The 27,381-nt window shown below is 40.0% G+C and overlaps 2 protein-coding genes across 2 annotated transcripts in view; one reads left to right on the top strand and one right to left on the bottom strand.

The window, feature by feature from the left end:
- Window positions 1-9,394: 9,394 nt before the first annotated feature.
- On the bottom strand, window positions 9,395-12,422 carry atox1 (antioxidant 1 copper chaperone). The gene is made up of 4 exons (XM_070912918.1): window positions 12,294-12,422; window positions 11,687-11,762; window positions 10,521-10,669; window positions 9,395-10,258 (listed from the first exon to the last, which is right to left on the bottom strand). Exons 1-3 carry the CDS (start codon window positions 12,297-12,299, stop codon window positions 10,545-10,547), a joined length of 207 nt encoding a protein of 68 aa, XP_070769019.1. The 5' UTR covers window positions 12,300-12,422; the 3' UTR covers window positions 9,395-10,258; window positions 10,521-10,544.
- An 830-nt stretch (window positions 12,423-13,252) lies between these two features.
- Window positions 13,253-27,381, top strand: part of slc36a1 (solute carrier family 36 member 1) — a 37,666-nt gene continuing 23,537 nt past the window's right edge. Inside the window, exons 1-10 of the mRNA XM_070912917.1 lie at window positions 13,253-13,388; window positions 16,106-16,242; window positions 18,351-18,465; window positions 18,573-18,663; window positions 19,575-19,663; window positions 21,432-21,521; window positions 22,227-22,311; window positions 23,264-23,491; window positions 25,456-25,554; window positions 27,113-27,279. Coding sequence (XP_070769018.1) covers window positions 16,206-16,242; window positions 18,351-18,465; window positions 18,573-18,663; window positions 19,575-19,663; window positions 21,432-21,521; window positions 22,227-22,311; window positions 23,264-23,491; window positions 25,456-25,554; window positions 27,113-27,279 — 1,001 coding nt within the window. The 5' untranslated portion in view covers window positions 13,253-13,388; window positions 16,106-16,205. The remainder of the gene's footprint in view (window positions 13,389-16,105; window positions 16,243-18,350; window positions 18,466-18,572; window positions 18,664-19,574; window positions 19,664-21,431; window positions 21,522-22,226; window positions 22,312-23,263; window positions 23,492-25,455; window positions 25,555-27,112; window positions 27,280-27,381) is intronic.

Raw genomic sequence — 27,381 nt, 5'->3', positions numbered from 1 at the left:
ATATATATATTTTTTTATTAATATAAAATCTGATTAACTAGAAGTAATGTTTGCATGGATATCTATTAACAGTAAAATGTGAAATTGTTTTGTTGAAATTAAATAAAAGGTAAAAGAATAAATGTAGTAGGTTGATTAACAAGGTTAAGATGCTGTTTGCATTGTTGCTGTCACTTCTTCGAACACAGTTATGTTGCATGATTTAACTCCTTTGCTTGAATAGAAAATTACAATCTTTTTCTTCAGTACTCATCCGCTCATCCATTTTCCTGCTTATCCACATTGAGTTGCAGTGGCAGCAATGTTTCTATGTCTGATGGAGGTATCCTGCCAGTTAAACATGTACCTCCAGAAAGATCCCATACTTTAGTTTTTTATACGTCATTAAGTTATGAATTACTGCGTGGTATTTGCTTTAGCTTAGCAGAATGAAGTAAGAATATAATAATACAATATTCAAGCTTTTCACACATTTATTACACGTTAGAGGCCACAGAGACTAAACCAGGCAACATTTGTGACTCTGGTTTAAACTCAGTATGCAGAAGAAAACATAAGTAGCAGTAAAATATAAGTAAATGTTGCTGATCCAGGAATTTAAACTATACTGCCATATTCTTTGTTCTTCAGTCAATAACTGGACGGCTGAATGCCTCAAACGCGACAGAGCGAACTGTTTGTGCGTTCGAGGGAAGTCTGTGATTTGGTCATTCCTCAAAATAGTCTGGCTGAGCCGCCACGCAGAGACAAAACCCTGTCGGAGGGTTACAGGCTGTAATTACAGCGACACAGAGGACAGCAGATGAGCTCACTGCCGGACCGCTGGGATCTCAGTCCAGGTTTGTCAGGTTTTGTAAAGGACATCCACAGTGGGCGCGAGCACGATTATCCAGAGCAGGAATGTGTGGTCGGACGGTCCACCTGTGAGAAATGGTTTTAGTCCTATACCATATTCCTGTGAGACCAACATCGCGGTGTGGGCTTCGTAATTTATCTCAAAATGGGGGACCAATAGATTATTTTACAAAATTTGAATTAAATGAATTGCTGATTGTATTTTTGGATAAATTCAAGATATTTTCCAAAACTGTTTCCCCGTCAGTTGATTCTTCTATGACTTCCAGATCTCCTTCCAACATTGTTTTAATGTTAGGTGTTTGTTTTATTGAACAGCGCCCCCTATGGCCACAGGTAGTAATTACAGCACAGCGTTTCCCTTCCTTTTCTTAAAAATCTCTTGAGCCAGTTAAACTTTAACTCATCATCATAAGGGACCTGACTGAAAGTAAGATTGAGTAATAGCTATCTATCGTTTACTAAGATTTACTAAGCAAACATGATCCACCACAAGCAACTGGTAATACCAGACCAAGTAAAGCTGCAGCGATCAAACTGAGGTTGTGTTGAACTGAGAAGAGTGTGTTTTATTGATCATGAAATGAACTTTTCATTCATAAGAGGAAGACTCAAGTCCCCGATTGATACAGATACATTCCAATCGATGCAAAGTTTGAAAGATGCAGCCATAAAAAACACGGAGTCGTGGGTTTGAATATTTCACTCTGTGTAAACATCATATAGGTGTAATGAAGATGTAATGATAGAAAGTATAAATCATACTGTCAGAGCTGAACTGCAGCTCGGACACAGTGTGCTGACGTCACACACACACACACACACACACACACACTGGACACATCAGAGGCTGAGACTTCAGGCTGTGCAGTAAAAGGTCGAAGTGCTTTCAGCTCTCAGCACATAAAACTTATTTTTACGCTGAAGTGTGAATGGATGGAGGGCAGATCTTTATTTCTGCTTCGTCTCATTACGCCGAGAACACATTCACTTCCTGCCAGACAGAAAGTAATTTCAAAAGAGCCGAGGAGTTGGCAGAAGCTCTGCTCCACCTTTTGCTAGAAAACAGAACCCCTTAAACATTTTATATTAAGACTACATTACAGGGGATTTGTATTCAGTAACTTTAAGAGATAAAACAAGTGAACAAAGTGAAGCCCTTACTATCGTGTTTCTTGTGTTTCCCACTCCCACCATGTTGGCATGGTTGTCCCCTCCTCACCCTGCTGGCTCCTGGCTCCCTGATCACCTGCACACCGGCCTCCAATCAGCTCGTCTACCTGTACTATATCAACCCTGGTTCTCCACCCTGTCTTCACCAGATCGTTTCTCAACTACTGCAGTAGTTAAACACTTCAGGCTTCTTGTAGTGATCCTGAGAACTATTCCTCATGTGCTTCACAAGTTGATTACTTACTGTCTTTTCTGTGTGGGCCTCAGGGTCGCCTCACTCTGCCTGCCTGTTATCCCTTCACCTCTCCAGCCAGCAACGCTCACTCCCTTTCCTCCGTTCCTGCCCAGCCACGCCCATCTGTCCTCGGCCACTGGCGGCCATCGCCTCCATTATTTTAACATGCTAATGTACAGCTAGAGCTGGCAGGAGTTATGTCATTAGTTTGAGAGAGATCATATCATTAACTAACGTGTCAGTCACTCATTCGTTGTCATTCATTAATGTAAGAATTGTGGAACACAGTGTTCAACCTACTGAAATAGCTGTGTGGACCACAACAGGAGGACAAGATGAGAGACCCAGTTATGCCATCAGCTCTATCTGACCTGTTTATCTAACTTCTCTTAGTCTCACAATGTTTCAATTAGGACTTTTGGTTCAAAGCTGTCTTTACAAACGCCACAAAACATCATCTTTAATATGCAAATCTGCTGTCTTATAGCTTCAAACTGGTTTATTTAGTTCGATAGTTTATTTAAGTTTTTGATATAATTATCTGTGTGTATAAGAAACATAAAACATAAAATTAGGCTGACACAATCTCTTTTGTTACTGCTGTTGTGACCAGAGAGTGCAGCAAACTGCCATCATTTTAATCTAACTTCTTCTGAAATTGACATAAATATCATGTTTAAGAGTTTTGAGTGAATTTTGGCTTCTTTTGGATCTTTTAAATTTTTGATTTTAGAGCGCCTCTTCACAACCTCAGCAGATGTGAAAACACTCACTTTCTTCTTTGCAGGTTCATGCATGCTTCTCTGCGTGTTCAGCAAAAACACTAAATAGCCATCTGAGCTTTTAATCTCGTTCAGCAGCAGCACACAGTCATAATGGGAGACGCCCTGCTAGCTTGGTGGACTGCTGCTAAATGCCAACTGGACGTTAAATGTCACAATATTTGAGTCTAATGTACAGAAATGAACTTCCAAGAAAAGGGAATCACATTTCACCATTTAGCTCAGAGTTGCTGACAAAGTATTCATCAATCATGACTGTGCAATATCAGCCCAGGGACAAACCTGACATTATAGGCTCTACTTATTAGTGTAATTAATATTTCCTTGTGGGTCTTTGGCCGTTGGCCTCTGGCTCGTTACAGTGTCATCTTGGTTGCTGCAACAGATTCTGCCAACCGCCACTCTTCAATCAGATAAGTCCACACACAGTACAGTATGTACATGTTTAATCATGTGATTCTGAGGGTCTGTTTTCGTCTGCTTTTATCTGTTTGCATCTCTTGTTCAGGCTTGATCTGCCCCCTTCCTGTCCTGTGGTTTAGTGTGTTTACATTTGTGTGTACATTACATGCATCTCTTTGCAGGTGACAAACGAAAACAAGATGACGCTGTTTGTAGGAATTCTAGATAATCCATATCACATTCCGGTCTGATCTGTTCTTGTCCTCTTACTCTGAACTATCTGATCCAGATTCAGGCACTCTTTCGATTTTGGAATGCAAATCAAAACTGGGATCGTCTTCGTACTTGCCAAAACATGGCAGCTGAACTGGGCAACAACAAATACCACATGGCTTTGTGTTGTTTGTTGCCTTAAACATGTCTCAACGTTGCAAAAGTAGCAGCACCCTTAAATCCCTCCAACCATGATACAACACAGGTGTTTTCACCCATTTAGCCTGATTAGCCTTATCGTTTGTTTGATGGACATCTCCCCCACTAACTTGTTTGTTAGTTTTGTTGCACCTGTTATGTCCGGACAACTTACACTTTGTAAATGTACTTCCACCTCTTTTACCAGCTTATGTGCAAATAAAGTAAACTTAAACCTGTGTATGATTTTCCTCCCTGCTGTGACAGACAGGAGGATCTAATTCCATCGACAGTATGCATTTACATGATACATTTGCTATGATGAGAATTATGGGCAAAGGTCCACATGAATTTCCACCCAGAACAGGATGATAAAGTTTCACCAAACAGAGAGGAAATATACGGCAGAGACTCCCAGAGAGACGCGAAGCCGCAGGGCCGGCTGACTGTTTGCACTTGTCAGTCAAACTGCACGTTTCCCTGACTGCCTGTAACCTCCTGGTGATGGGTGTGTTTGTTTTGGCACACTGGACAGGATCTGACAGCCCTAACTACACCCCACCCCACCCCATGGGACCCACACACACACACATATATTACCTGTTACTGGTCAGCTGAGGACAGAGCGTGCATTTGAGTGAGAGAGAGTTTTTAGTGTGTTAATATGCTAATATGCTAGCATTAGTGCAGCTAAGCCTAATACGGCTGAGGCTGACAGTCCAGCTGAGGCAGATGAAAGTGGAGCCAAATCTGACAAGATTTTTAACAGTGACTGCAACCAATCGTGAGATACACCATATGGCCAAAAGTATGTGGACGCCTGAACGTTACACCCATAGGTGACCATGCTCATTGCTCTGCTGCTATCACAGCCTCCACTCTTCTGGTCAGTCCTTCCACCAGATGTTGAATCTGGCTGCAGGGATTTGCTCCCATTCAGACACAAGATCATTAGCGAGGTCCAACACTGATGTTGGGTGATCAGGTCTGGCTCACAGTCCGTGTGCATATATTAATATATTCAGAGAGTGCACAGATTTGATACAAGCTCAGGTATAATTTGTCAATTCATTCAAAATGACATTAAGTAAAGGATTCAACATGTTCAACAAACGTGTGTTAATCACTGAGTGTGGACTGAACACGCCAACCTGCAGGTCAACATTAGCTTTGCAATAGAAGCAAACAGGCTGTATTTGCTTCAGTATATTACATTAATTGTGTCAACTGTGGAACAACAGAAGCCAATGTTTATCAGGGGAAATCTATACTGTATACACATACTACGTCCCAGTTACGTGGTGTATGTCAGTAGTCTAGGAGAAGACCAATGTACCAAATGTTTTCTTCTTTTCTCTGTTCTTCAGCTTCACCATTGTAGAGTTAGACACAGTCGCACCTGCTGGTGAAAAGTACAACAGCTTTCTGTGGATTATGTGCTTTGCTCAAAGGCTGTGACACTTTTTTATTCTGATCAACTGATTTATGTATTTAAACTGAAAATCAAATCTCCTGGAGCAGAATTGACGAACATTATCCAGAAAGTCAAACTATTGGATGCAGTGAAGAGGGACGGTGTTTGTGTGTGTGGGAGGGTAATATGAGGAATCCAGTGACTGTGCTGACAACCCTGTTATCTGTGGAGTTTGTGCTGTACACAATGAGTCTCTGTTCGCCTCAGTGGCTGGTTCAGACTGAGGGGGCCATCGAGGGACTCTTTGCCCTCTGCAGCGCCTTCGACGGCTTCTCCAGCTGCACCACGTTTCCAGCCTGGCTGGGTAAGCATCCATTATCCATGATGTCGTCTTTTGTTTATGGAGATTATAATTCATCATACGTTTGCTTTATTGATTTTTATTTAGAAGGAAAACAATGGAAGGGTGGTTCAATCAGCTGCTGATTCGAAAAGTCGAAACAAAGTTCTTCCACACTTTCTCACATTATCGTCTGTATACGGGTCCTGCATTAATGCAGATAATTCAGTACTACTACTTTCTAATAGGGTTCATTTAATTAGGGGTTTATAAGTTGTAACTAATTTCGTTTACAATGTTAATTAAGCATTTACTAATGCTTTATAGATCAGGTATAAGCCATTAATGAGAACAACATTTGAATTGACAGGTTGTGAAAAATCCCTCCGACCTGCTCTTTAGATCATCAACAGATGATCGTAAGAACTATTTATTTATGGCTCACTAACATTTATAACTACACACTTGATGACTTATTAGAACGTGAGAAACATGACCTCATGACCCTGGCAATAAGTTCTGGCATGCTGGTCTTTGTGTTGAGGCCCTGTGATTGGTCAGATATACCAGTATGCGCAGGACCAGATAAGAATATATTAACCACCATCACTAAATATAACATTTTAAATAATCTCCTTGCAGGTAGCTACAGTTTGTCGTGGATGTTTCTGTCTGCTTCCAGTCTGCTGTCTCTGACTGCTGTGTTCACAGTCAGACCTGCTCTGACCAGAGGGAGGAAGGCCATCGCTGCCCTGCTCCTCAACATCACCTCTGGTATAACACACAGTTTTACAGTTTTAACCATATACAGACGAAAGTCATTGAACATGCCCACAAACATACATACATACATACATATATATAGTAGCAAATCCCACGAAAGATGGTCTGACACTTGACTGATGATTTCAGATTTATTACAAATCTCAAAACCAACGTAAGAGCTGGTTACAGAACACAAAACAACAACTACAGCATGTTAGTCCCCTTTCCATACGATTCTAGAGGAGCTCACATTAAGCTAACACTAACATAAATAAACGGTTAGAAAGACACAAACAACCTCTGAATATTACAGTATTATAACAGATACTAACCTTGTGTATTAAAAATAAAAGCCCTTCTAAACCAAACAGGAAATGAGACAATATGTGCTTAAACAGGCCACAATCATTCACACAACAACGTACATCATAGGTAGTAGTATATAAATATCTGTTTCAGAGCCATTTTTTAAACATTATATTATTAGGTGTATTTAACGGTGCATGGAAAACCTAAAAGCAGTGGAGATCACATACATTTATTTAATTATTTACCTATAAAATTCATAGCTGTAGCTATACTTGAAACAGGTAAGTGCTTTGATCTGTTGCACTAAATAATACAGGTCCATAGTGGTTTTGCATGTGTTAGCACATGAACTATAAATATACTTTCATTTCTCCATGAAACTCAAATGAAACCTTTGAGATAGATAATACATCACTGCATCACTGTGAAATTTCATTTTCATGTCAAATATAAAATCATCATCATCACATGCAACTGTAGTTGTGAACATGGACGGACTTTAAAGCTCTGAAATCTGACCTTTAACTTCTTTCAGATTTTACTGGTCTTATTTTTGGTTAATATACTTATTTTTTTATTAAAAACAGAAAAAGGTATAAAGTTCAAAACCACAGTGAAGGCTGACTGCTCCATGTTCTATGCCTAACCAACCACATTTAAACATATTTAACACACACACTTCCTCGAAACACTGAGGGGTTAAATGTCTTGCTTCAGGGCACTTTGACTATTAGATTGTTGAGAAAGTTTAAAAAGTTTAAATTAAGGGGGGAAAAAATCTGTGTCATTCAACATTTGTAATCATTTAACACTCGCTGTCCTCCTCTGCAGTCGCTCTCTGTGTCGGCTCTCTGATCGCCTTCTTGGTGTCCATCGGGCAGCAGGAACCTGAGCTGCTGCAGCACCTCGGCTGGACCTTCTACATCTGCTGTGCCACCCTATTCTACGCCTCGCTGGTGACCGTCCTGCTGGGTGTCATTCATGGCGAGGGCGCGAGGGTTGAACCGGCTGTGGATGTGTCTGTGATAGCAGCCTGACAAACAGACAGATATCATGTTTTTATTGTCAAAAAGGCTGGATGTTGCCGCTTTAAATTCAGATTATAATATATTGAACTCTTATATATATATTTAAAGTATTTTTTTGTATGTCGCTCTACTCAGGAATATGAGAAAATTGCATGTTCTGTATCCTGAGCGTACCTCCTTCTCTGGTCTGTTTCTTGTGCTGATATAATACCTAATCTGCATCTTGGGAGATCAATAATGTGTCATCTTTAAATTTGTGATTGCATAACTAAAAATATACATGAAAACACCCATTTCAGGATCTATCCATGCCATATGTTACACATTGCCTTTCAAACTGAGCCCTCAGTAATGGAATCCAGCCTGATTTGACCACGAATGGCAAAAGCCTGAATGCTACCAGCTGATGACGTGTCTGACATGATGATCCTAGTCTTAAAGTTGGAAACATTAAACTCACGTAGGAGTGCTCTCCACTCACTTCTCCTGACAGAAAGTGTTTCTGTGTCTCAACACAGTTTTGATTCATTCACCAATGTGAAGAAAAGCAGAGAACTTTTGCTACTAAATATTTAATTCTAACCAAGTGTCTGAGAAAGTATACTGAATAAAGAAAATCTCTTCAAGAAAAAAGAAGAAGTTACAGCTGAAAGAGGAGGCAAGTGCTGCTTTGAAGAAAGTGGGCACATCTTGATCACACAGCGCCACCTGGTGGTTGAAGCATCGCATTATTATGCAACCTGAATATTTTCAGTTTACAGTGAGTGAGCTGTGTGTTGGTCAGGGGCTGATCCATCAGCACACAGTGGCAGTTTAACTTTTGGTTAACATTTGTATCCAAACCGCTGGATATGTGGTAAAAAGACAGCTACATACGTAGTGTGTATTCTTACTGAAGTGCAGCATTATACAAGGACGTTTATTTATTGTGCTGCAGTGAAGGACATTGCTTTGAGCTTCATCCTGGTCGGTCACATACTGTCTGGGTTGTAAGCAGGGAGGAGCACGTACATTTGTCTTTTTTATGGTTTCAGGAAGGACAAGATAGTTCAGGGTGCTGCAGAGTGAGAGAGCAAAGAGAATCAATGTGGGCATTTACAGAAAAGTATAGTAAGAAAACCTCAGAAAACACAGGGTGATGTTTCCTAAAGCCTAAAATGTATTATTATTATTATTATTGCTGTCTTCCTGGTCATTGATATTTTAATCTCAATAAGCCTCTTCTGGTCTAAATGAAGGAACAGAAAGGATCTTGTGTGCATCAGCAGGATGTACGTGCATCGACTACACTGATTGAGAATTTCTACTTCGTCTTCACATACAAACACTTCACAAAACACATTTTTTACGTAATAATGTGGAAGACAAAATGTTTCCTTCAATACGCAGTCACTCATTAGTTATGCCGACATGATCTTGACAAAACAAACTTGCATATCTGATGTAATGTGAAACACATAACATATATGCATATCTTACATACAGATAGAATACATACAAGTACTCAGTTTGTAATAGGATAAGACATGCAGTCCGTGTTCCAGCACTCAGAAAACACCAACTTAACTAAGAATCTGTCTTTTTAGTAAATGTTCATTATCAATTCTTTCAGTGCAAGTATTACTACTAGTAAAGCTACATAAAACAGCAATAAGACAGTAAACTGTGACATACTGAGGCAGAAATGATTTTATTTCCTTGTGCGTACACAACATATTATCTTTAGTATCAAAAGAACAGAGTGAATGACAACAAGGGCTTCATGTTGTTAAGAGAAAAAGATATCCGTCAGTAAATATAAATCAACATGACGTATTTGACCTGTGGTATTAGTGGATTATTGTAGTGTAAACTGTAATGAAGCTAAAAGACAGCAGTTTAACAAAATCAAGTCCAGCAGATGGTCCCTGACGGGAAGAAGACAGACTTGAGTTTCCTCCTTGCTGCAGATCTACAGACATGTTCATACACGGGATGACTTTTAATTATGCAAAAATACTGAGTGAACGCTCGGGCAAACATAGCCACCACCTTGCAGTGTGTTTTACAATTCAGGGAATGTACTTCAATTGTGTCAAAGGAAGTTTGGTAGTGTCTTAAGGGGACCTATTAAATAAACAGCAAAGGCAGTTACAAACATAATTACGTGAAAATGGCAACCATACTTCAAATCTTGTCCTGATGTTTTTGATTTTACAGCTGTAGTTCATATCGTTGTACAGCCCTACAGTTATTTATCAAAGAAAGATATCTGAAAGTAACACAAAACATTACTTCCACTTCAGGAAATGTTAAAACAAGATGTAGGAAGGCTCAAAACAAGTGTACAAGTGCTAAAGATCACGATCTTTGGGTTTGTTGTCATTCTCCAAACACGCTTGCTTGTTCTGGCCTCGTCAATCATAACACTGAATGAAGATCTGCATCCAAGGGGAGTTTTGTGCGTGTGAGCGGGGGGGGGGGGGGGGTCACTTAGGATCCATCAGACAGGAAAAAGAACTTCAATTCCAGCATAAATCTTCATTTTGCAGCAGCAATTATTTCCTAAAGAAAACACACACACATACAGATGGAGGAAGTAAACCAACCGATGCCAATATATGTATAAAACCAAAACAGATCAATTGATAGTGGAAATAGTCTTGACTTCCAGGACTAATATGTAATATACTAATATGTATGTATAAGATTAAATTAAAAAAACTCTACAGATTTACAGTAAGTTTACGGAGATCATAAACATAAATCTGAGGGAAAATAAACATAAATCTAAGTGGACTTTGACACTTTATCTCCATCGTGTCACCTGTTCTACGTGAAGCAGGTTCCTTCATTTAGTGCCGTTGTACTTGACCTCCTTTCCACATTTCTTAAGTGTCTCCAAGAGGACTTCCACTTCTTTGTCGGACTCGATCCAAACCAGTTTCTTGGGCAGGTCGATCTCAAACTTCACATCTGGGAGCACAGAAAACAAAGAGGCACTTTGTCTAACTCCAAGAAGCAACAGCACTGAAGACACTGTGCAGTTCCCTGCACAACAACAAGATTCACCATAGTACACTCAATGTAAAAGGATCTGAAGGAAGGAATTTACTTTAAGGGCAGAGTGCGTTTATCAAAACAGGTTTCTTGTTATAATGTCACAGTTCAGACTGTGGGACTGATATGAACTAGAAAAACAGAAGTGTCACTTCTGGCACTGAACATTTTAATGACAAAGCCAAATGAAAGTTAAAAAAAAGCTGCATCAGGTGACATGTTGGCTGACTCCACATTCAGAGACAAAGAAGTCACGGGGTGGTTGTGATGTAAGCTGCCTTTAAAAGCTTTCAACCTGCCCTTTTACTTTTGGTGGATTCTCTGTGAAAGGACAGAGAAGAGAGCTGTAGGTTCAACGTAATTCCTTTAACATTACATACTATTTTTCAAAGGCAATGGTGATATTATCAAGAAACAAATTCTAAAATTGGTTTAAGAGGGAGGGGGAGGGCATTTGATTAGATGTTTTGCGAATGGAAGGGCTGTAAAAAAAATTGGAGTTTGGAGTTAAACTACTGGTAATTTGGGTTTTTAAGGTCAACACCATTATTTATAGACCAAAGTATGTTGCTAGCTGGTCTCATTCAGTCACATGGCATGTGAACAGCAAGAGACTCTTGAAGAGAACAATTTCATTACCAGAAATAAAAGTAAAAGTATGTAAAGGAAGTATTATTTTATTGCATTTGTTAAAGGCTTTCTGTATGTAGTTGGGGTCTGAGGGGAACATGCATCACAGCCATAACCTCCATTTAGATACATCAATGAAGTCATAGGATAAACTACACAGACATACATGCTTGTCATGTATTGATCGATGCTAGAATGCAGACAGAGATCGAACCAGAAGAACACTTTAAAATACACTGGGCGTCTGTCTTTTCTCTTCTTCTAGCACCCAGAGGAGACTGAGATAGCACCTGTCAGGCTCACCTCCCAGCTTGTTGAGGACTCTGGTAACAGCTCCTGAGCATCCCTCACACGTCATCTCCACCTCAAACTCGTGCTTCTGGTGGAGACAGATTAAATAATGCGCCGTTATCTTGCTGCGTCACTGACATTGCATTTTTTGTGGGTGTAATTTCAATCATATTCATCATTAAACACTTTATATCAACACCTAAGTGGTAGCATACAGACGAAGAATAGCTGAAGACCCCATTCTGTGAGACCTGATATTAAGATTTTACGTGAGAAACTACTTCATGTCAATACCAGCATTACCACCATTGATCTCACTGTGACGGTAGAACTACTTTTGTAATAACTGAACTAAGTTAAGCTATTACTGCTAGTTAACTTGTGCTGCTCAATTCACGCTGTTGCTCAATAAGTTCAATGAACAGAATCGATTTTGCCGTTACCGGGCCTATAACCGTCAATGGAAGAGATTGTTAACGTACAGTATATAACGCTATATGAGCCAACCAAAGCAAGTTTCAAAGCTAGCTTACGGGCTACTTAGCAATGCGGACGGGAAATGCTATCTTAACTAAGCAGTAAAAGCTAAACTAAAGGTAAAGCTACGGTCGTAACTCACGGTCATGTTTGAAGTGATGTGGCGCAATCCGACTGTCAGACCAGCTGTGGACTTTCGCCTCTGACTGACTTGCAAATGTTGAACGCACTGTGAAAATGTTCACTTCCTGGTTAGCTGGTCAGTGTGAAGCTAGCTTAGAGCAACGCCGGGGCAACAGGATATCCGGTATGAAAAAAGGAGCAGATATTATTTGTAGATGGACATATTTTTATGTTGCAACGTTTTTGGTAAGTACAACTTAAAAAGTGTGTATGAAGAGAATGTAACGTGTAATGAATACAAATTTAAAGAGGACAATAATTTGTTTTATTATGACGTAAACCCGCTTCACTTCTGCTTTTATCCTGACTTCATTTAGGCAAGCTTGACGCACAGCAAGCATCACCGGGGTGACTTTACCGGTTGTTTCTCTTTTTAATGCGCGTTTCAAAACCCTTTGTAGTATTTGGTCTCTTTTCACTTGATTATTTGACCAAATCATACAAGAGGAAGACAGAATAAATGTAGTCTGGCCGCCCCGGGGCCCAAACCGAGCGCTTCCAATCAGCAACGTTTTTTCCAAATTAAAAGCCCCATTAGTCGTGGTGACGACTTTTCAGACTTTTAGAATCAAAACGTACTTTAAATCAACAGGTTTGACAAAGTGGAAATTGAAAATACATTTAAGTCCCTTGTATTTTGCCATATTGGCATTAGTCAGTTATATGTTTCCCTTCCTGGCCTAACGCTGTGTTTCCTGACAAGATTAGGAGTTGTTTTTCCAGAGCTAGCGCTGAATTATGTCAGATTTAGCCTAAATATGTCGTGTAAACATACGAACAGTGAGCGTTAACGTTATAATCCGTATCTATGGCAACGGCACGTCCAACAGCGCTACACGCTTCGTCCTCGGCCGGGTCACGTGACCACACCGCTGGCTCTCTGACGCTGGGAGCCGAGCGGACTCCTGTTTCGCGTTCAATCGGTGCAGTGTTGTCGCGCTGCCTTCAATCAGACATGACTACGATATGAAAATAAGAGGTCTGCGGCGAGGTAAGCCTCTGGTAAAGCCAGCCCGAGACCAGGAGAGGAGATAGAATACAAGGTTTCTCCGAGGTAGGTTTCGTGTTCGTTATGAGCCGTTTTGCTGGGTGTTTACGTACACAAAGATGGCATCGGGACATATAGCTAGCTAACCTCGGCTAACATAGGTTTATGACACAAAACGTTAGCTAAGCTGCTGCACAGAGCCGAAGCAAAATAAACTGCTGTGTTTCCATGCAAGTCACAGGTTAGTACTGGCGTGTAGCTATCTTCATGTTAACACATCCAACCTAACGCTAGTAATTCCCATTTTAGCTCATGTCTTCCTCTCTTGCTATTTCAGTCCCTTCTCTCTGTGTGTGTCTTTCTCGGAGGTAAATAGCAACTAACGCTAACCCGTTTGTGCCCCATTTAACTGCTTTTTTAGCACAGCACAATTACTCAAAAGCTAATTTAATGGTATTGTTTCCTGGCCAAATCCCGTCTGTGATGTTTGTCCCGGTTGTCTTATCTTATCAGCCTGTCCATTGAGGCGACAGAGACACTCTCACGTCTCCTGGACAAAGATTAGTTTAAAATGATGAGATTATCGGGTTTATCCGGGCAGTCTGCAGTGTATGTGTTGTTGTGCTGTAATCAAAGGACACCACTTACCACTCAATTTAAACTTTCAAAGACCAAACGGAGACGGATAAATAGTTGATTTTGTTCGGCCGCACCCAGGACAAACACGGAATCTGCTGTGTGCAAGCTTATCATCTGTAAACAGTGGAAGCTGCATCCAATATCAGTTTTAATACTGGTATTCAGACCTTTGAGTGTAAAGGTCACTATTTGCGCCATATGTAGTTTTTGTTACTTGAGCTGAAGTGCCTTAATCCCTTTTATTCATTACGGAATGAAGGAAACTCTAGTACATTGTTGCTGTACAACATACTTTTTCCAAACTTTGTTTATTGGGGTTGTGGTACAAAACTTAGTATATATAGTAAGTATATAACACTTGCACACCATGCTATTTGCATTTCCGTGGTACTTACTTTAGTGTCACGGCACATTGTGCAAATTGCTGAGTAGCTCATAATTGAGACACTTGCATTGTAGTTCCTGTGCAAGTCACACTTCTTTTCTGCAGGCTCACTGAACCACTGCTGGAGAACAGGAGGAACTTCCAGGAGAAATGTTCACTCTTTTTGGATACATTATGTGTGTTTTACTGTGTAACCTTCAAGAAATAATAGTTCACAATGCTAATGTAAGATACATGCAGGATAAATGCCTAAAGAGGGAATTCCACAATGCCTTTAAAGGTTTGTATTTTCTTTGCAGGGGGGGTCAGACAAGTTTCACAAGTTGTTCTGGATTCAGTATAGGCTACACTAAATGGTAATGCTGTGACAGGTTTAAAGAAGTGTGCTCACTTGACGGGAAATTATAACCGCTGGGAAATACAAACAATTTTGGTTCCTGAAAAAATTGCAGCATAGTCTAAACTTTTCTGTTGTCCTCATGGCAACGAATCAGCAGGTGGACAGCAAAGCCTTTGTACAAATCCTCGTGTGATTAGAAGACGCAGCAGCAGCAACAACACACAGCAGGTCATGAAGATGTTCTCACACACCCTGTTTGAACTGACAGCCCTTACGCTGCTCTTATGCAACATCATGGCTAAGTGCCCTGGGGTTAAGTGCCTTGCTCAAAGGCCATCCAACACATGGGTCTGTCCGTCCTTAAGCTGACTCTGAGTCTTGAGTCTTGATCTCTACACCTTCTCATGTGAGCATTGCCTCTTGTTAAATAGTGCAATAAGACTTGCCTCATAATCATAAATTACTATAATGTATTAGAGAGAGTTTATCATGATTATCAGAACCAGTGAAGTAAAATATTTATTTTACTTTTGTTCATACATTAGTGAAATTTCACACCTAAATTAACATTTTCAAACTACTTGTTCATTCAAATTGTAAGTGGAGATAGAGTGTAGTTATTTTTTTACATACTCATCTGCAGTATACCTGTGATTGATAATATGTGAGGTTGCTTTACTTTTAAATTGACAGAACATTTCTTTTTGGTGCTGCTACTAACAGTTGTTGTCATTATTGATACATACAGAAATGACGCTCAAAAGTTCCCAGAGTCCAAGGTGGCATCTTTGTCGTCTTGTTTTGTCCAACCAACAGTCCAAAACCCAAAGATAATTCAGTTTACTCTGATATAAAACTTCACATTTTAGAAGCTACAATCAGAGATTGGTCAGAGTTCTTGCTTGATAAATGACTTGAATGATTAACCGATTATCAGTATAGTACATTTCAAAACATTTCCTTGCAAGCACAGATTTTGAGGTTTGTTTGAGAGAAAATAAACACAATCACAGTAAACAAGAAGACCTTTTACACATGAGAAAAAAAACATACAGACACAACTGGAAAGAGGTTCCAGATCTTTTATATGTTATATTGATATTGTGGTAGTGCGAGAGCCAAAAGTCAAATACATAAACGTGTCTATCATCAGTTTTTAACATTTTGGCATTGATGTGAGAAAATGTGTTGATTTGTCAGGAATTTCATTTGTTGGATTAGCCAAAAATACTACTAATGATAATGATATATCGCAAACTCACTATTTTTTGAATTTACAAGTGTTTATTGAAGATGACTGAATGAAAGAGGCAACATCTTATTCAATGAGCATGAACTGTCACTGTGAAGTTCACGATCTCATAATGGATTTATTGCTGATGCCAAATTTGACACTGAATTTCTCTCTGTGTTTTGCAGTGGGTAGCTGTCAATGCTGGACTCCCTGATCTCCCAGCATTAGGATCTGCGAGGCTGGGAGAGACGACACCCAGCCGTCCACCAAACCACCTGACCCAACATGATGGCCTCCAGCGATGTAGACATCCGAGGTGAAGGTAAGGAAATCAAGTGCACTGTTTTTATCAATATAGCATTGGATTTAAAAAAATGAAATGTACTCTGGGTATGGTACATACAGTGTAAGATAAGTATAAGATAAGTTGGTACGTAGACGCAGTGGGATTATGTGTAATCCCAATTGGCGAGTAGACACTGAATCATCAAAGCAGCTTTCATTTTTTTGGCATGGCTGGTGTGCTTGTTGGGCAGGAGGTCACAACAACAACTGAAATATTCAACATGTTGTGATAAAGGTACAGTATCTAGGATTTATTGCCTCCATGAAGTAAATTAACTCAAAGATAAGAGCAAATTCTTGATAAATTAAATATAGCCATTTCTTAAATGATTTGTGTCTTGATCTATGTCTATTCTGATTCATTCAAATTTTGGAAATAGTATATGTACAGTGTATGCACCGTCCATTAAAAGACAAGCTCTACTGAATTAAATTGAACCCCAATGCTTGAAAAACATGACCATTGTCAAGGCCGTTGTCATGTCAAGGGAAGTCCAGCTGAGAGGTTTTGGAGCGCAGGGCTGTGAGAATTTAAGAAGGGCCTCAGTTGAACTTCAGTATTAGTTTTCACACTGTGAATAGACATTCTGCCTGCAGATGCAACAATGAATACTCTGCTTGTAAAAGGATTATAAGAGTCCCAAGAGACTAAAGTAAACTCCACTGAAGCCCTGCAGTCTGTTTGGTGAAGCAGATTATTAAACAAGTCTATCAAAAGGCAGGTAGCAGTAGCTGATTATAGCTGCAGGGCTTCTTGTCTCCTCTGCAGTTCAAAACATTTCCATTTCAAAATTATGACCTGCTAAACCAAATACTTGTTGTCATGTGTTTGTTCACAGTCAGCTGCTTTACAGGACCGATTCTTCGCCACTAAAAAGTCATGAGTTTGTGTAATGTTAGCCTGGTGCACAACAGACACCACAGTGAAGAGCCAATGAATCTATTCTGACTGAACTAACATGAAGGCATGAAGTGATTTTAATGCCTTTAAAAGAAAATCAGGGTTCATTCTTGACACTGGAGTTTTGATTCCTAATCTTTTGACAGAAATGTACATCAGTTTTAGTCACATTCTACTTATTTTATTATTGTGTTTTAGTCTAGTATTCGTCTCATTTTGTCATGCATTTTTAATTTTTGTGTTGAGGATTCTGAGGTTACAGCTGTTCCATCGTTTTAAATGGTCTTTGTCTCGTGTTTTATGATGATGAAGGCCAAGAGACGTGTTGTTACACTACAAGTGTTTCCTGGTGTTTTGACCTCCATGCAGGAAGGAGCTGTAGTTGTGCCAGAAATCCATCCATCTTTGTTGTTCACAGTTACCATGGTTACAGGTGTCATTCTCAACTGCCAGGTTGCCATGTCACTCAGCTCTGCAGTAAGGGCCTGTGTCCACATAGGGAGCGCTGAGAGAAATGACGCTGAGCGTCGGTTTTGTTTCTATGACAACAATATCTTAACTCTAGTTAAGTGGTTTACTACACAGCTAACATCAAGCCAACAACATGTAGGGTGATAAGCACTCACACTCACCAGCAACATTCAGTTTCTGGCCGATATACACCTACAAATGGACTTTTCTGTCTCTGTCTCTCCAGCGTTTTTCTGAAAAGGACACAGGCCCTAATACAATACTCTCACTCAGATAATACAGTCATTCCCAGTCTTTTTACTGAGCCTCACACTCAGTGTGGCATTATTGCAGCTACCTGTTCTCTCCACTGCAGAGCAAAAGCTGTTCACTGTTTATTTAGCGAACATCAGGGTGATTATGTTGGTTGATAGCCTACAAAAGTGTTGCAAGCATTCCCATCGAAAAGCATTAAAAATGCTGAAAATAACTTTACATCCACACCCAGTCCTTGATAATTTTAGCTCACATTAGCAAAGCTTTTTATAAATGACACTGTAGAGCCCTTCATTGGCAAGAAAATGTGTTTATCCCATGTTGAATGTTTCAACAAAATGCAGTAGTTGTGAGATAACCTGTTAACTTCACGAGGTCCCCACACATGATGACACAGGGTTTTGTCCTCGCTTATTCTTGTTTTTTCCCTCTCTTTTCCCCTCTCTCCTTCGTCTCAGGTTCTTTGTTCTCCGACCAAAATCCATCAGAAATGGATGCTCTTTGTCCCTCTCCTCCTGGACCTTCCAGACCTCAACGCCACTATGAGAGGATTGGAGAACGGACGGGAACCTCGTAAGTATTATAAAAGCTAATATGCAATCAGCAGCTAACAGTAAAATTGTGGTTGGTCTGGTTCTAACTGTTCTAACTGTTGGTACAAATGTTTTTTCCTTTTCCAGATTTTGTCAGACTCTTATCCACCTGTTGAAAGGGAACATCGGTACGGGGCTGCTGGGGCTGCCTCTGGCTGTCAAGAATGCAGGCCTGGTGGTAAGCACACAGCGAGAGATTTTATTATCTTATCACAGCAGGTCACATGACCGGTCTGCAGTCTGCTCCTGTTCCTGTCAGATATTCATGAGATGATACAGATGTGGTCAGGCTGATGTTGCAGTCTGAGTTAGATGAACAGTATGTACAGTTAGCAAATTTGTCAGCTTTATTTTTTTTGTGGAAAGTACATTGTTGTTGTCTGGTAATGCAGTTGTGAGCAGGGACAACCAACAATAGGGGAAGATAACTGTAATGTCTCCACAAAAAATGTCAAAGTTGAATAGAAAAAAAGAAGCTCTTAACAATCAGGGTGTTTTTTAATCTTATTTTTTCTTTTTTCACTGGTATTTCTGATGTTCCAGGAGCATTACCCCCCTAAGCTTCACAGAGTCATGTAGAGGGCTGTGGTTGTGGTGTGAAAACGTTAACATGTTGCACCAAAGTGCAAGATTGCAGTCAAGTAGTGAGACAGGCTGGATGTGTTGCATGACAAGATAATAATTATTCTCACGGTGTTATAACATCAAACAACAAAAGCCAGTATGTCGAACGTGACGATAAGCTTCCACTGTTTGTGTTGTACTGCTTGCTGGGCTGATAACTTTAGATGGAGGCTGAAGTGATACTGATGAAGTCAAGGCCAGGCTAAAAAAAGAAAGGACATGATATACTTAACATTTTAAAATTTCTATTGCGCTTGATGTTGATTCTCAAGGAAAAGTGTTTACAAAGTCAAATTACAAGAGCATCTTCATGGAACAGGTGTTACAGATCCAGCGTCTTCTTCACACCTCATTTCCTTTACAATACTCTGAACAGAAATATGTATTAGACCCATCATCATGCAAAGATTAAATAAATGAATCACATGACTCTCCTTCCCTCCCTCTCTGTCTGTCTCTCTCCAGCTCGGACCCATCAGCCTGCTGTGTATGGGCGTCATAGCAGTCCACTGCATGAGGCTGCTGGTGAAATGTTCCCACCACCTAAGTTTAAAGTAAGTCTGTTCAAGTCTGTCATGTTAACTTACTTCCAGCAAGTAAAGTGGAGTTAAATAACAGGCTTTGGCATTTCAGCTATATAATAATGTCAGCTCCTCCTCACAAAACAAATAGCAAGGACTTCACCTGTCATGCACTCTAGTCTCATAGACCACAATGTAATGCAGCCACAGTCTTGTTGACTTTTCTCTTCTTTCTTTTTTTTGGCACTAATGCTCGTGTCTCTCCAGCTAGACATATAACCCACTGAAGGTTATGAGTTTAATTTTATGATATGGGTATATATTATGATAAAAAGTTGAACATTATAGAGAAATTCAATTGAATCAGCTTTTCTAGATAAACAAAAACAAAAAAACAGGCGGGATTGACTGATGCAATGAATTAATTACCTAACAAATCAATCATTACATTGATACACAAGTTCTGTAAATCAAATATTGCTGTAATGCACTTTTGCTCATTGATTAACAGCATTGCCTGCAGTACAAGCAGAGATACTGAACAGTATATGAACAGTATAGAAAATGGTCTATATGTTGTCGTGTCCCCCAACTCTAAACCCACCAAACTAGACAAAGAAAAGGCAGGTTGAGATAAATCGGGTTCAGCTGAAAGTTCTTTTCTGCAGGGTTTTACATGATTTTGTCTTCCCCTGTAGATGCAGTTGCAGTTGTTTGTTTCCAAAACGCAGCCTGAAGATAATTTCGTATCTCTACTTCCGTTCCCTCACAGCAGGTCCACTGTGGCTTGTTTCTGCCAAATAATCTAACGCTGTATTCGCTGTAAAACAACAGCTTTTGCTCTGCTGTCGTTGTCATTTGTTTACTTAGCTGTTCACCGTGCCAACAGCAGCTTGTTTGTTGTCGCTGGCTAACAGATTACTCTATTTAAGAGTGTCTCGCCACCCTTTTCTACTATGTCCTCCACGGCATATGGGCACCGAGTTTTGGAGTGTACCCATGCTGAGGCTTTCGTCAGCTCCACAAACCAGACATAATGTAACTGTGACCAGTGATTAGCTCCACCAATCAGAAGTGGTGTAGTGTTGCAGTAAATGTTGTCACCAGTCCAATCTTAAACCATCAGATTGTATAACTCAACCAATGAAGCCGTAAACCCCAGGAATGATCCATTATCTGTTTCACAGCTGTGTCACACACACACTCGTGCACTTTAATGGAAATCTGATAACGAGTTAGTGTGTGTCGCGGTTGCCGCTGACTCTGACAGTCAACCCGCCCGTCCACGGTGTCTCCCGCCCTTTGCCCTGTTCATGCAGGGATAAATACCAGCTCCGCCTGCCACGCTAAAGAGGATTAAGCAGATAGAGCGCATGAATGAAGAGCTTCTACAGCAAGCCTCAGAAATTGTACAAAATCAATCAATCTGAGAAATACAGAGAAAAAATGCTCATGGGAAAAATGCTGTTCTTCCTGTTTATGAGGTTTCGTTATTACAGTCATCCCTTCCTCAACCTGTGGCAGGAACCACATGTTGTATTTACGAAGCCCTATACCTACAAATATATAGTAATCCATCCATACATGGATGGAAAAGTATGTGATTTCCACCTCTGGCCTTTATTAGCTGTTTTACTCATTCTTCCCCAACCTACGCTCTTAGCAGCTGTAATGAGGCCTTTTTTTTTTTTTTACTTTATTGGCAGTTTGTGTTCAGAGGTTGTCTCAGTTGGAGTGTCCATATATACAAACAGACGAATGCAGTGGCAGTTAAAAGACGTGAATTTGTTTCCCCGTCCAGGATGAACAGGCCATCTCTGACCTACGGTGAGGCGGTGCAGTACGGGATGGAAAACGTGTCCTGGCTGAGGAGACACTCACAATGGGGAAAGTAAGACGAATGTTTTACCTACTGAGTTTAGAGTTAATCTTTTATTCATTTATTTATGTCACCCCCAAACAAAAACAATTTTGATTGGTTTTTGGGTTGTTGTTGTTTTTTTTTTACATATTATTATGAAAAACTGTATTCAGTAATGTTTTAGTAAGTTCTCTTATTTTTAAGGCCTAATGTGTCCCAGTACCCCAGTGTTTCAGAAGCTCTCCCACTATGAAGTATAATTATGGTGGAAACATATAAGTCTTCATTTTATAAAGAAAAGTTTACATGTCTTCTAGAGAGGATGCATGATTTAGTGCTAATTTTAGGGGAAATTGACACAGTGTTTAGTTGGTGCACTTCCATTAATTTACTCTATTTGGTTGCGGTTGTAACCTAGACAGTCTTTTAGTCAACACACAACAGGTCAGCTGAACATGCGTCTACAGGCAATCATACAATTCAACATTTCTGTAATTAGTACCAAATTACAAAGCATTTTTCAGGGAACTTCTTGGGACAGAAAATAATTCAGAAAAACATTCCACAAAACAATCAGGCATGTTGGCCTAAAAATATCAGCCTTTCCTGTCAGAGAGCAGCTTGTTCATCTACGTGTTAGTTCATGAGCCTAATGTATAAGTGCATAGTGATGATTCAGGCTCAGTATTTACTGTATAAGGACTCTTAACATTGGTCTCTTTCTATCTCTCTCAGACAGACGGTGAACTTGTTTCTAATCATCACCCAGCTCGGCTTCTGCTGCGTCTACTTTGTCTTCCTCAGTGACAATATCAAGCAGGTCATGATCACACACACACACACATACTCTTACGTGTTGTCTAATAGTTGTCCACTGCTTGTCAAACCACTGAGTGAGATTATTTGCTGTGTCAACATAACATACAGGTTACTGTGTCTTCTGACCTTTGACCTGCACAGCTCTAAAACTCAGACTAAATCTATGATGTTTACATCGCCCAATAAATGTAAGTCTACAAATCTAAGAGTGTGAACCCGGTCCTGTTTACTCTGATTATGGACTTATGGACTTACCTCAGTTTGGATGGTCTCATGAAGGTTATTTTAGTTTATATGGCAGTTCCCTTCGTTATGCAAGAGTATTGCCCATATATGTACATGTGTTCACTGAGAGAGTGAGTAGGCTTCAGTGTGCACTCAGAGTTTACACATACCAGGCCAGATACAAATAAATAGGAAACTAGCATGAGGGGGATAACAGTGACTTCCATTACAGCAGGGAGAGAACATTTACATACACCAGCTTTAACATGAACACCTTACAGGCCACATATACCTCTTAATACTGACTCTTAGATGTATGTATTAGTATTAGTATGTAAATGTAGTTTTTGTGTTCGTGTCAAGTACACTTGAAGTGGATGTCATTGTAAAGAAATCAAACACTTTCTGCATTGTATTTGGTTGGGTCCACACATTCTGTCTATTGAAGTGTAGTACAGTTTCTTACCACTAGATGATGGTGTCTACCGCTGTGGTCTCCTTCCCTCAGCTGCCACATCAACCTCATAAGGCAGAATGCATTTCATTCAAACAATCAAACTTTTTTGGGAGCTTGTGGTTATGAGAGTCAGTGTCTTTTTACTTTTCCAAACCTGTATGTAATGCTGTGAACCAATGAAATGCTTATATTTTCCACAGAATCAGTTTCCTTCTCTCGTTTCTAAACTGACTAATTTCTCTGTGCTGCCCTCCACCCCTGCCTCTACCAGGTGGTAGAAGCAGCCAACGCCACCACCTTCAGCTGCCAGATGAATTACACCAACCAGACCCAGGTCCTGATGCAGAGCTTCGACTCCCGACTCTACATGCTCTTTTTCCTGCCCGCCGTCATCCTGCTGGTTTTCACCCCCAACCTGAAGTACCTGGCTCCCCTCTCTCTGATTGCAAACCTGGTCATGACCACCAGCTTGGTCCTCATCTACGTCTACTCGCTCACGGTAAACACCAGATTTATCTCGCCTCTCTTTCTGATCTGTTTTGCTTAACCTTCATTAATGCAGAGAAGATGTACTGACTTCAGTGCTGCTTCTCAGCTGTATCATATTTTTGAACCAGGATTTGAATATTTTAGCCCCACATTTCATAGAGCTAAGCATCTGTTTTGCGGCAAGACAAATCCTTAAAAATATGAGCAGCTGGAAGTGACATATCTGCTTGCTTGTTTTGTACGATGCACAACAATTATGTCATTATATATACCTGTTATATTAAGATGGGAATGTGCTTTTGCAAAAAGTTATTAGGAATGTAAAGTAATTGACAGTAATGTTATTGCAGTCAAATGTGTACATAATAAACGATGCGTCATCTCGTTGGTCTTGCTACCAATCACACTACAGAGCAGCCACTGTGAACAATATTACAAATATCATCCTTTTCAGCCACAGAAATCAGCATCACAGTTTTAATGTATTTATTTTCAGTTTCACTTTAAGTAAAGCTTTCTATTTATTTGTCTACGGACAGAGTAGTGGTGAGTATTTGCTGCTCACAGCAAACCATTAAGTTTCTCCAGCAGAAACCTGAAACAGTGACCTGATCTGAAATCAGGTAAAAAAATAAAATCAGATCACTTAGCTGAAAACATTTCATATCTAATATTTCTACAAATTGTCAGCTGGTCAGCATGACTGACTTCATGACTGACTGACAGTGCAGAGTATTTGTCTAGATCTGTTTTCCTAAGCAATAAAAGTGTTCTTTGGAATGAACACCCACGTAATCACTGCATTCAGTACAATCAGGTACGCACTGTGGTATGTTAGGTGGAGATGGAGTGCAGGACTATAATCTGTGAATAGGGGGATATGGTTTTCAATTGCATAGAAAGCAATAATCTAACGTGATCTTCTCTTCGTTTAGGTTTACAACCAGCCACCTTAAACCCTCACTTTTTCTCTCACTGTGTTATAATCTGTCTCTCTGTATCTGCTCTGCTGATTGGGTTCTGTGGCTGTTATGGATAACAGGACAACTGCTGTTGACAGAGTCTCCAGATTACCTGTTTTCCCGTTATAGAGTATTTCATCATGCAGTTTCTGCCCTTTGCAGATATATAGCAGCCGTGTTCTTGGAGAAACAGCCTTGCCTTGAAAAAAGCAATTTCTTGCATCAGAAACCCTACAAAGATTCACCATTAAGAGATATATATGTGTGGCCCGTAAGGCGTTTCTGTGGCTGACGAATCACCTGAGCAAGGAATTGGGGGAAAGCTAGATCATAAAGGCATTGAGAAAACAGTCTGGAATTGCTTTCTTTTTGTTGTTCTTTTCGTTTGATGTGGTGCCCTTACAGTATTTTAGCTCAGCTTTTAAGCCCAGAATGTACGATGATTTTATATGCTTGCTCCAGTTTCATTTATAATGACTCCTCCTCATTCTGGTGACCTTCATTTTAAGACTAAAGTAGTGACTACTGGAGGACTTTCTGTGATCATGGGATTGTCCTACAGTGTGCAAAAGAGATGACGTTTGATGGCTTATATTGTCTTTTATTCCCCTAGTTGGGTTTATTCTGCAGCAGTAACCGTTCCCTTTACATTATTCTGTTTATTTCACAGCTACCCATCAAAGGCCATAATCAATTAAATTACAAGCTAATGTAATTTGCAAGCTTGGGCCAACAAACAAGTCCAACAGGACCAGGGAGCGGTGTCCTCTGGGCACAAGGTGTTGTTACGATTACAGATTATCCAAATGGACCTCTTGACTGCAAATATGATATGATTAGATGAGGAACAGTGTTGTGTGAATCTGGTGTTCAGAAATAACAAAGCAGCCAACCAGAGATGAGCATTCAACAAAGTTTTGGATTATAATCTCAAATAAAATGATACAGTTTTTGCAGAATGTGGAGTTAATGTTAATGTTCATGTCATTTTATTTCTTTTTTTTCCCTCCAGCACATCACATACCCCATCAACCTACCGAAAGTTGGCAGAGCTAAAGACTACCCTCTCTTCTTTGGGACGGCCATCTTTGCCTTCGAAGGGATCGGAGTGGTACGTGACCGACTGATGATAACTGAGTGAAGCTGAAGAAGGGTCAAACACATTAACATCTAAACAGTTAAACCCCATTTACATCTGGTATTAACATGAAATGTGCGTCTGGATACATTATCTGGATTATGACATGTGATCAGGGGTCTTTGCATTTACACCTGGTATTATAAACGTTCTCATTATCTCCATTATGTCCATTATGATCAGACTTCAAAATGCTTCTTAGGTGGGCAAAGTTGGTGTGCAGTTTAGGCTCCACATTTTTCCTTTGCCGAGGAAGGGGTCATCTTGCCGAGCACTGTAAGATAGCAACAAGAGGCAAAGTTAGGTGACCTTTCAACTTGTTGAGCAAATCTTTTCTTAAGAATGTGGCCAAACTGTTGAGATGTCATTCACACCTAGCTTTGATTCGAAGTCAATATGAGCCAGACTACAATTGTGATAACAACTCGCATTAACATGCGTTTCTCCTTCTCCTGATATTCAGATGCAGATTGCATGTTTAAACCGGTTGTAAATGGGGTATTACACTCACCATATATTCTACATTATGTCTCATGGTTCTTTTGGCTGTTAAGACTTAAAAGTCATCTATAATTAACAACGCATGAATCTATATTGGCTTTATCATGTTATGTAATTTATGTAGTTTTTGCTTTGTATAATATAGTATATGTATTCACATCACTTACATCCAGGTGGAACTTGATGCCTGGATGTATATTATGAATTCAAAACATAAAGGAGAGTAAACCTAATTAAACCCTTGACTATAATCTGAGGCAGCTTTGTCACATCTGTCATATTGTTCAGGCATTTTTAAGCTGTGTTGACAAGAAGGGTTTTGCTTGACCCCTGACTGTTGGAGACAAATGGCCATGTTTTTCACAATCATATGCGGTCCAATTTGTCCATTAGCATGCACCACACTATGCTTAAGCCTCACATAAATTACATTTTGAAGCATACATTTTGCTTTTGCTGGGAAAAGCTCATGTTACGTTATGGCTCCTGAACTGCTCAATAACACCGTCGGAAAATACAAGCAGAGTTAGTTAGGCAGGAACTTTATTGTCCACGATGTGGAAAATAATCAAACAATGCAGAACAATTGACAATACAGGACATGGCAGGGACACAGAAGATTATATTAACATGAGTATTATTTGTTGCTCTAGTTTTTCAGTGCTTATCATGTAGTTCTGCAGAAGCTACTGGCAGACGAGAAGTTTTCATTAGTATTCAATTAACACCGTCCAGAGTGCAGAGAACATTACACTTTCCAATATGTTGAGTGCAGTGTAAGAGAGCCTCTGTCTTTTGCTGAAATGTCAAGTCAGATTTAGCCTTCATTATAACGTCCATAAGCAAGACATCACAGCCTGAGAGGAAGTGACATTTTAAAATGAAAAACTCACAGGAACAGTGTTACAACATTTTCTTTGGACTAGTGCCTCCAATATGTTCAAATGTCAAGGGAGAGGATGACTCACAAATCGCACATTGATTTTGGTCCATTGTCCTATTAACAGTCTTTGTCTCCCTGGATCGGCAGGTTCTTCCCCTGGAGAACAAGATGCAGAGGCCTCAGAGTTTCATCCCGGTTCTGTATTTGGGGATGGGCATCGTCACCTTCCTCTACATCAGCCTCGGCACCATAGGATATATGTGCTTTGGAGATCAAATAGGAGGGAGCATCACTCTCAACCTGCCAAACTGCTGGTAAGATAATATCAACATCACCTGGATTACAAAGATGTTGGTTTGAGGACCTGATCGGAAGGGTGTCATGTTGGACAGCTGACTCAGTTCTGGCCTGATTTG

This window comes from Enoplosus armatus, chromosome 10, assembly GCF_043641665.1.
Source record: "Enoplosus armatus isolate fEnoArm2 chromosome 10, fEnoArm2.hap1, whole genome shotgun sequence".
Lineage (NCBI taxonomy): Eukaryota > Metazoa > Chordata > Actinopteri > Centrarchiformes > Enoplosidae > Enoplosus > Enoplosus armatus.
This window is presented reverse-complemented; position numbering and strand designations above follow the sequence as displayed.

Bases quoted from the DNA above. Each gene is read 5' to 3' on its own strand.
- atox1 (XM_070912918.1), bottom strand. The intron at 10,670-11,686 runs GTGAGCCTGACA...CTGTGCTCCCAG, and splicing joins AGTCCTCAACAAGCTGGGAG to ATGTGAAGTTTGAGATCGAC.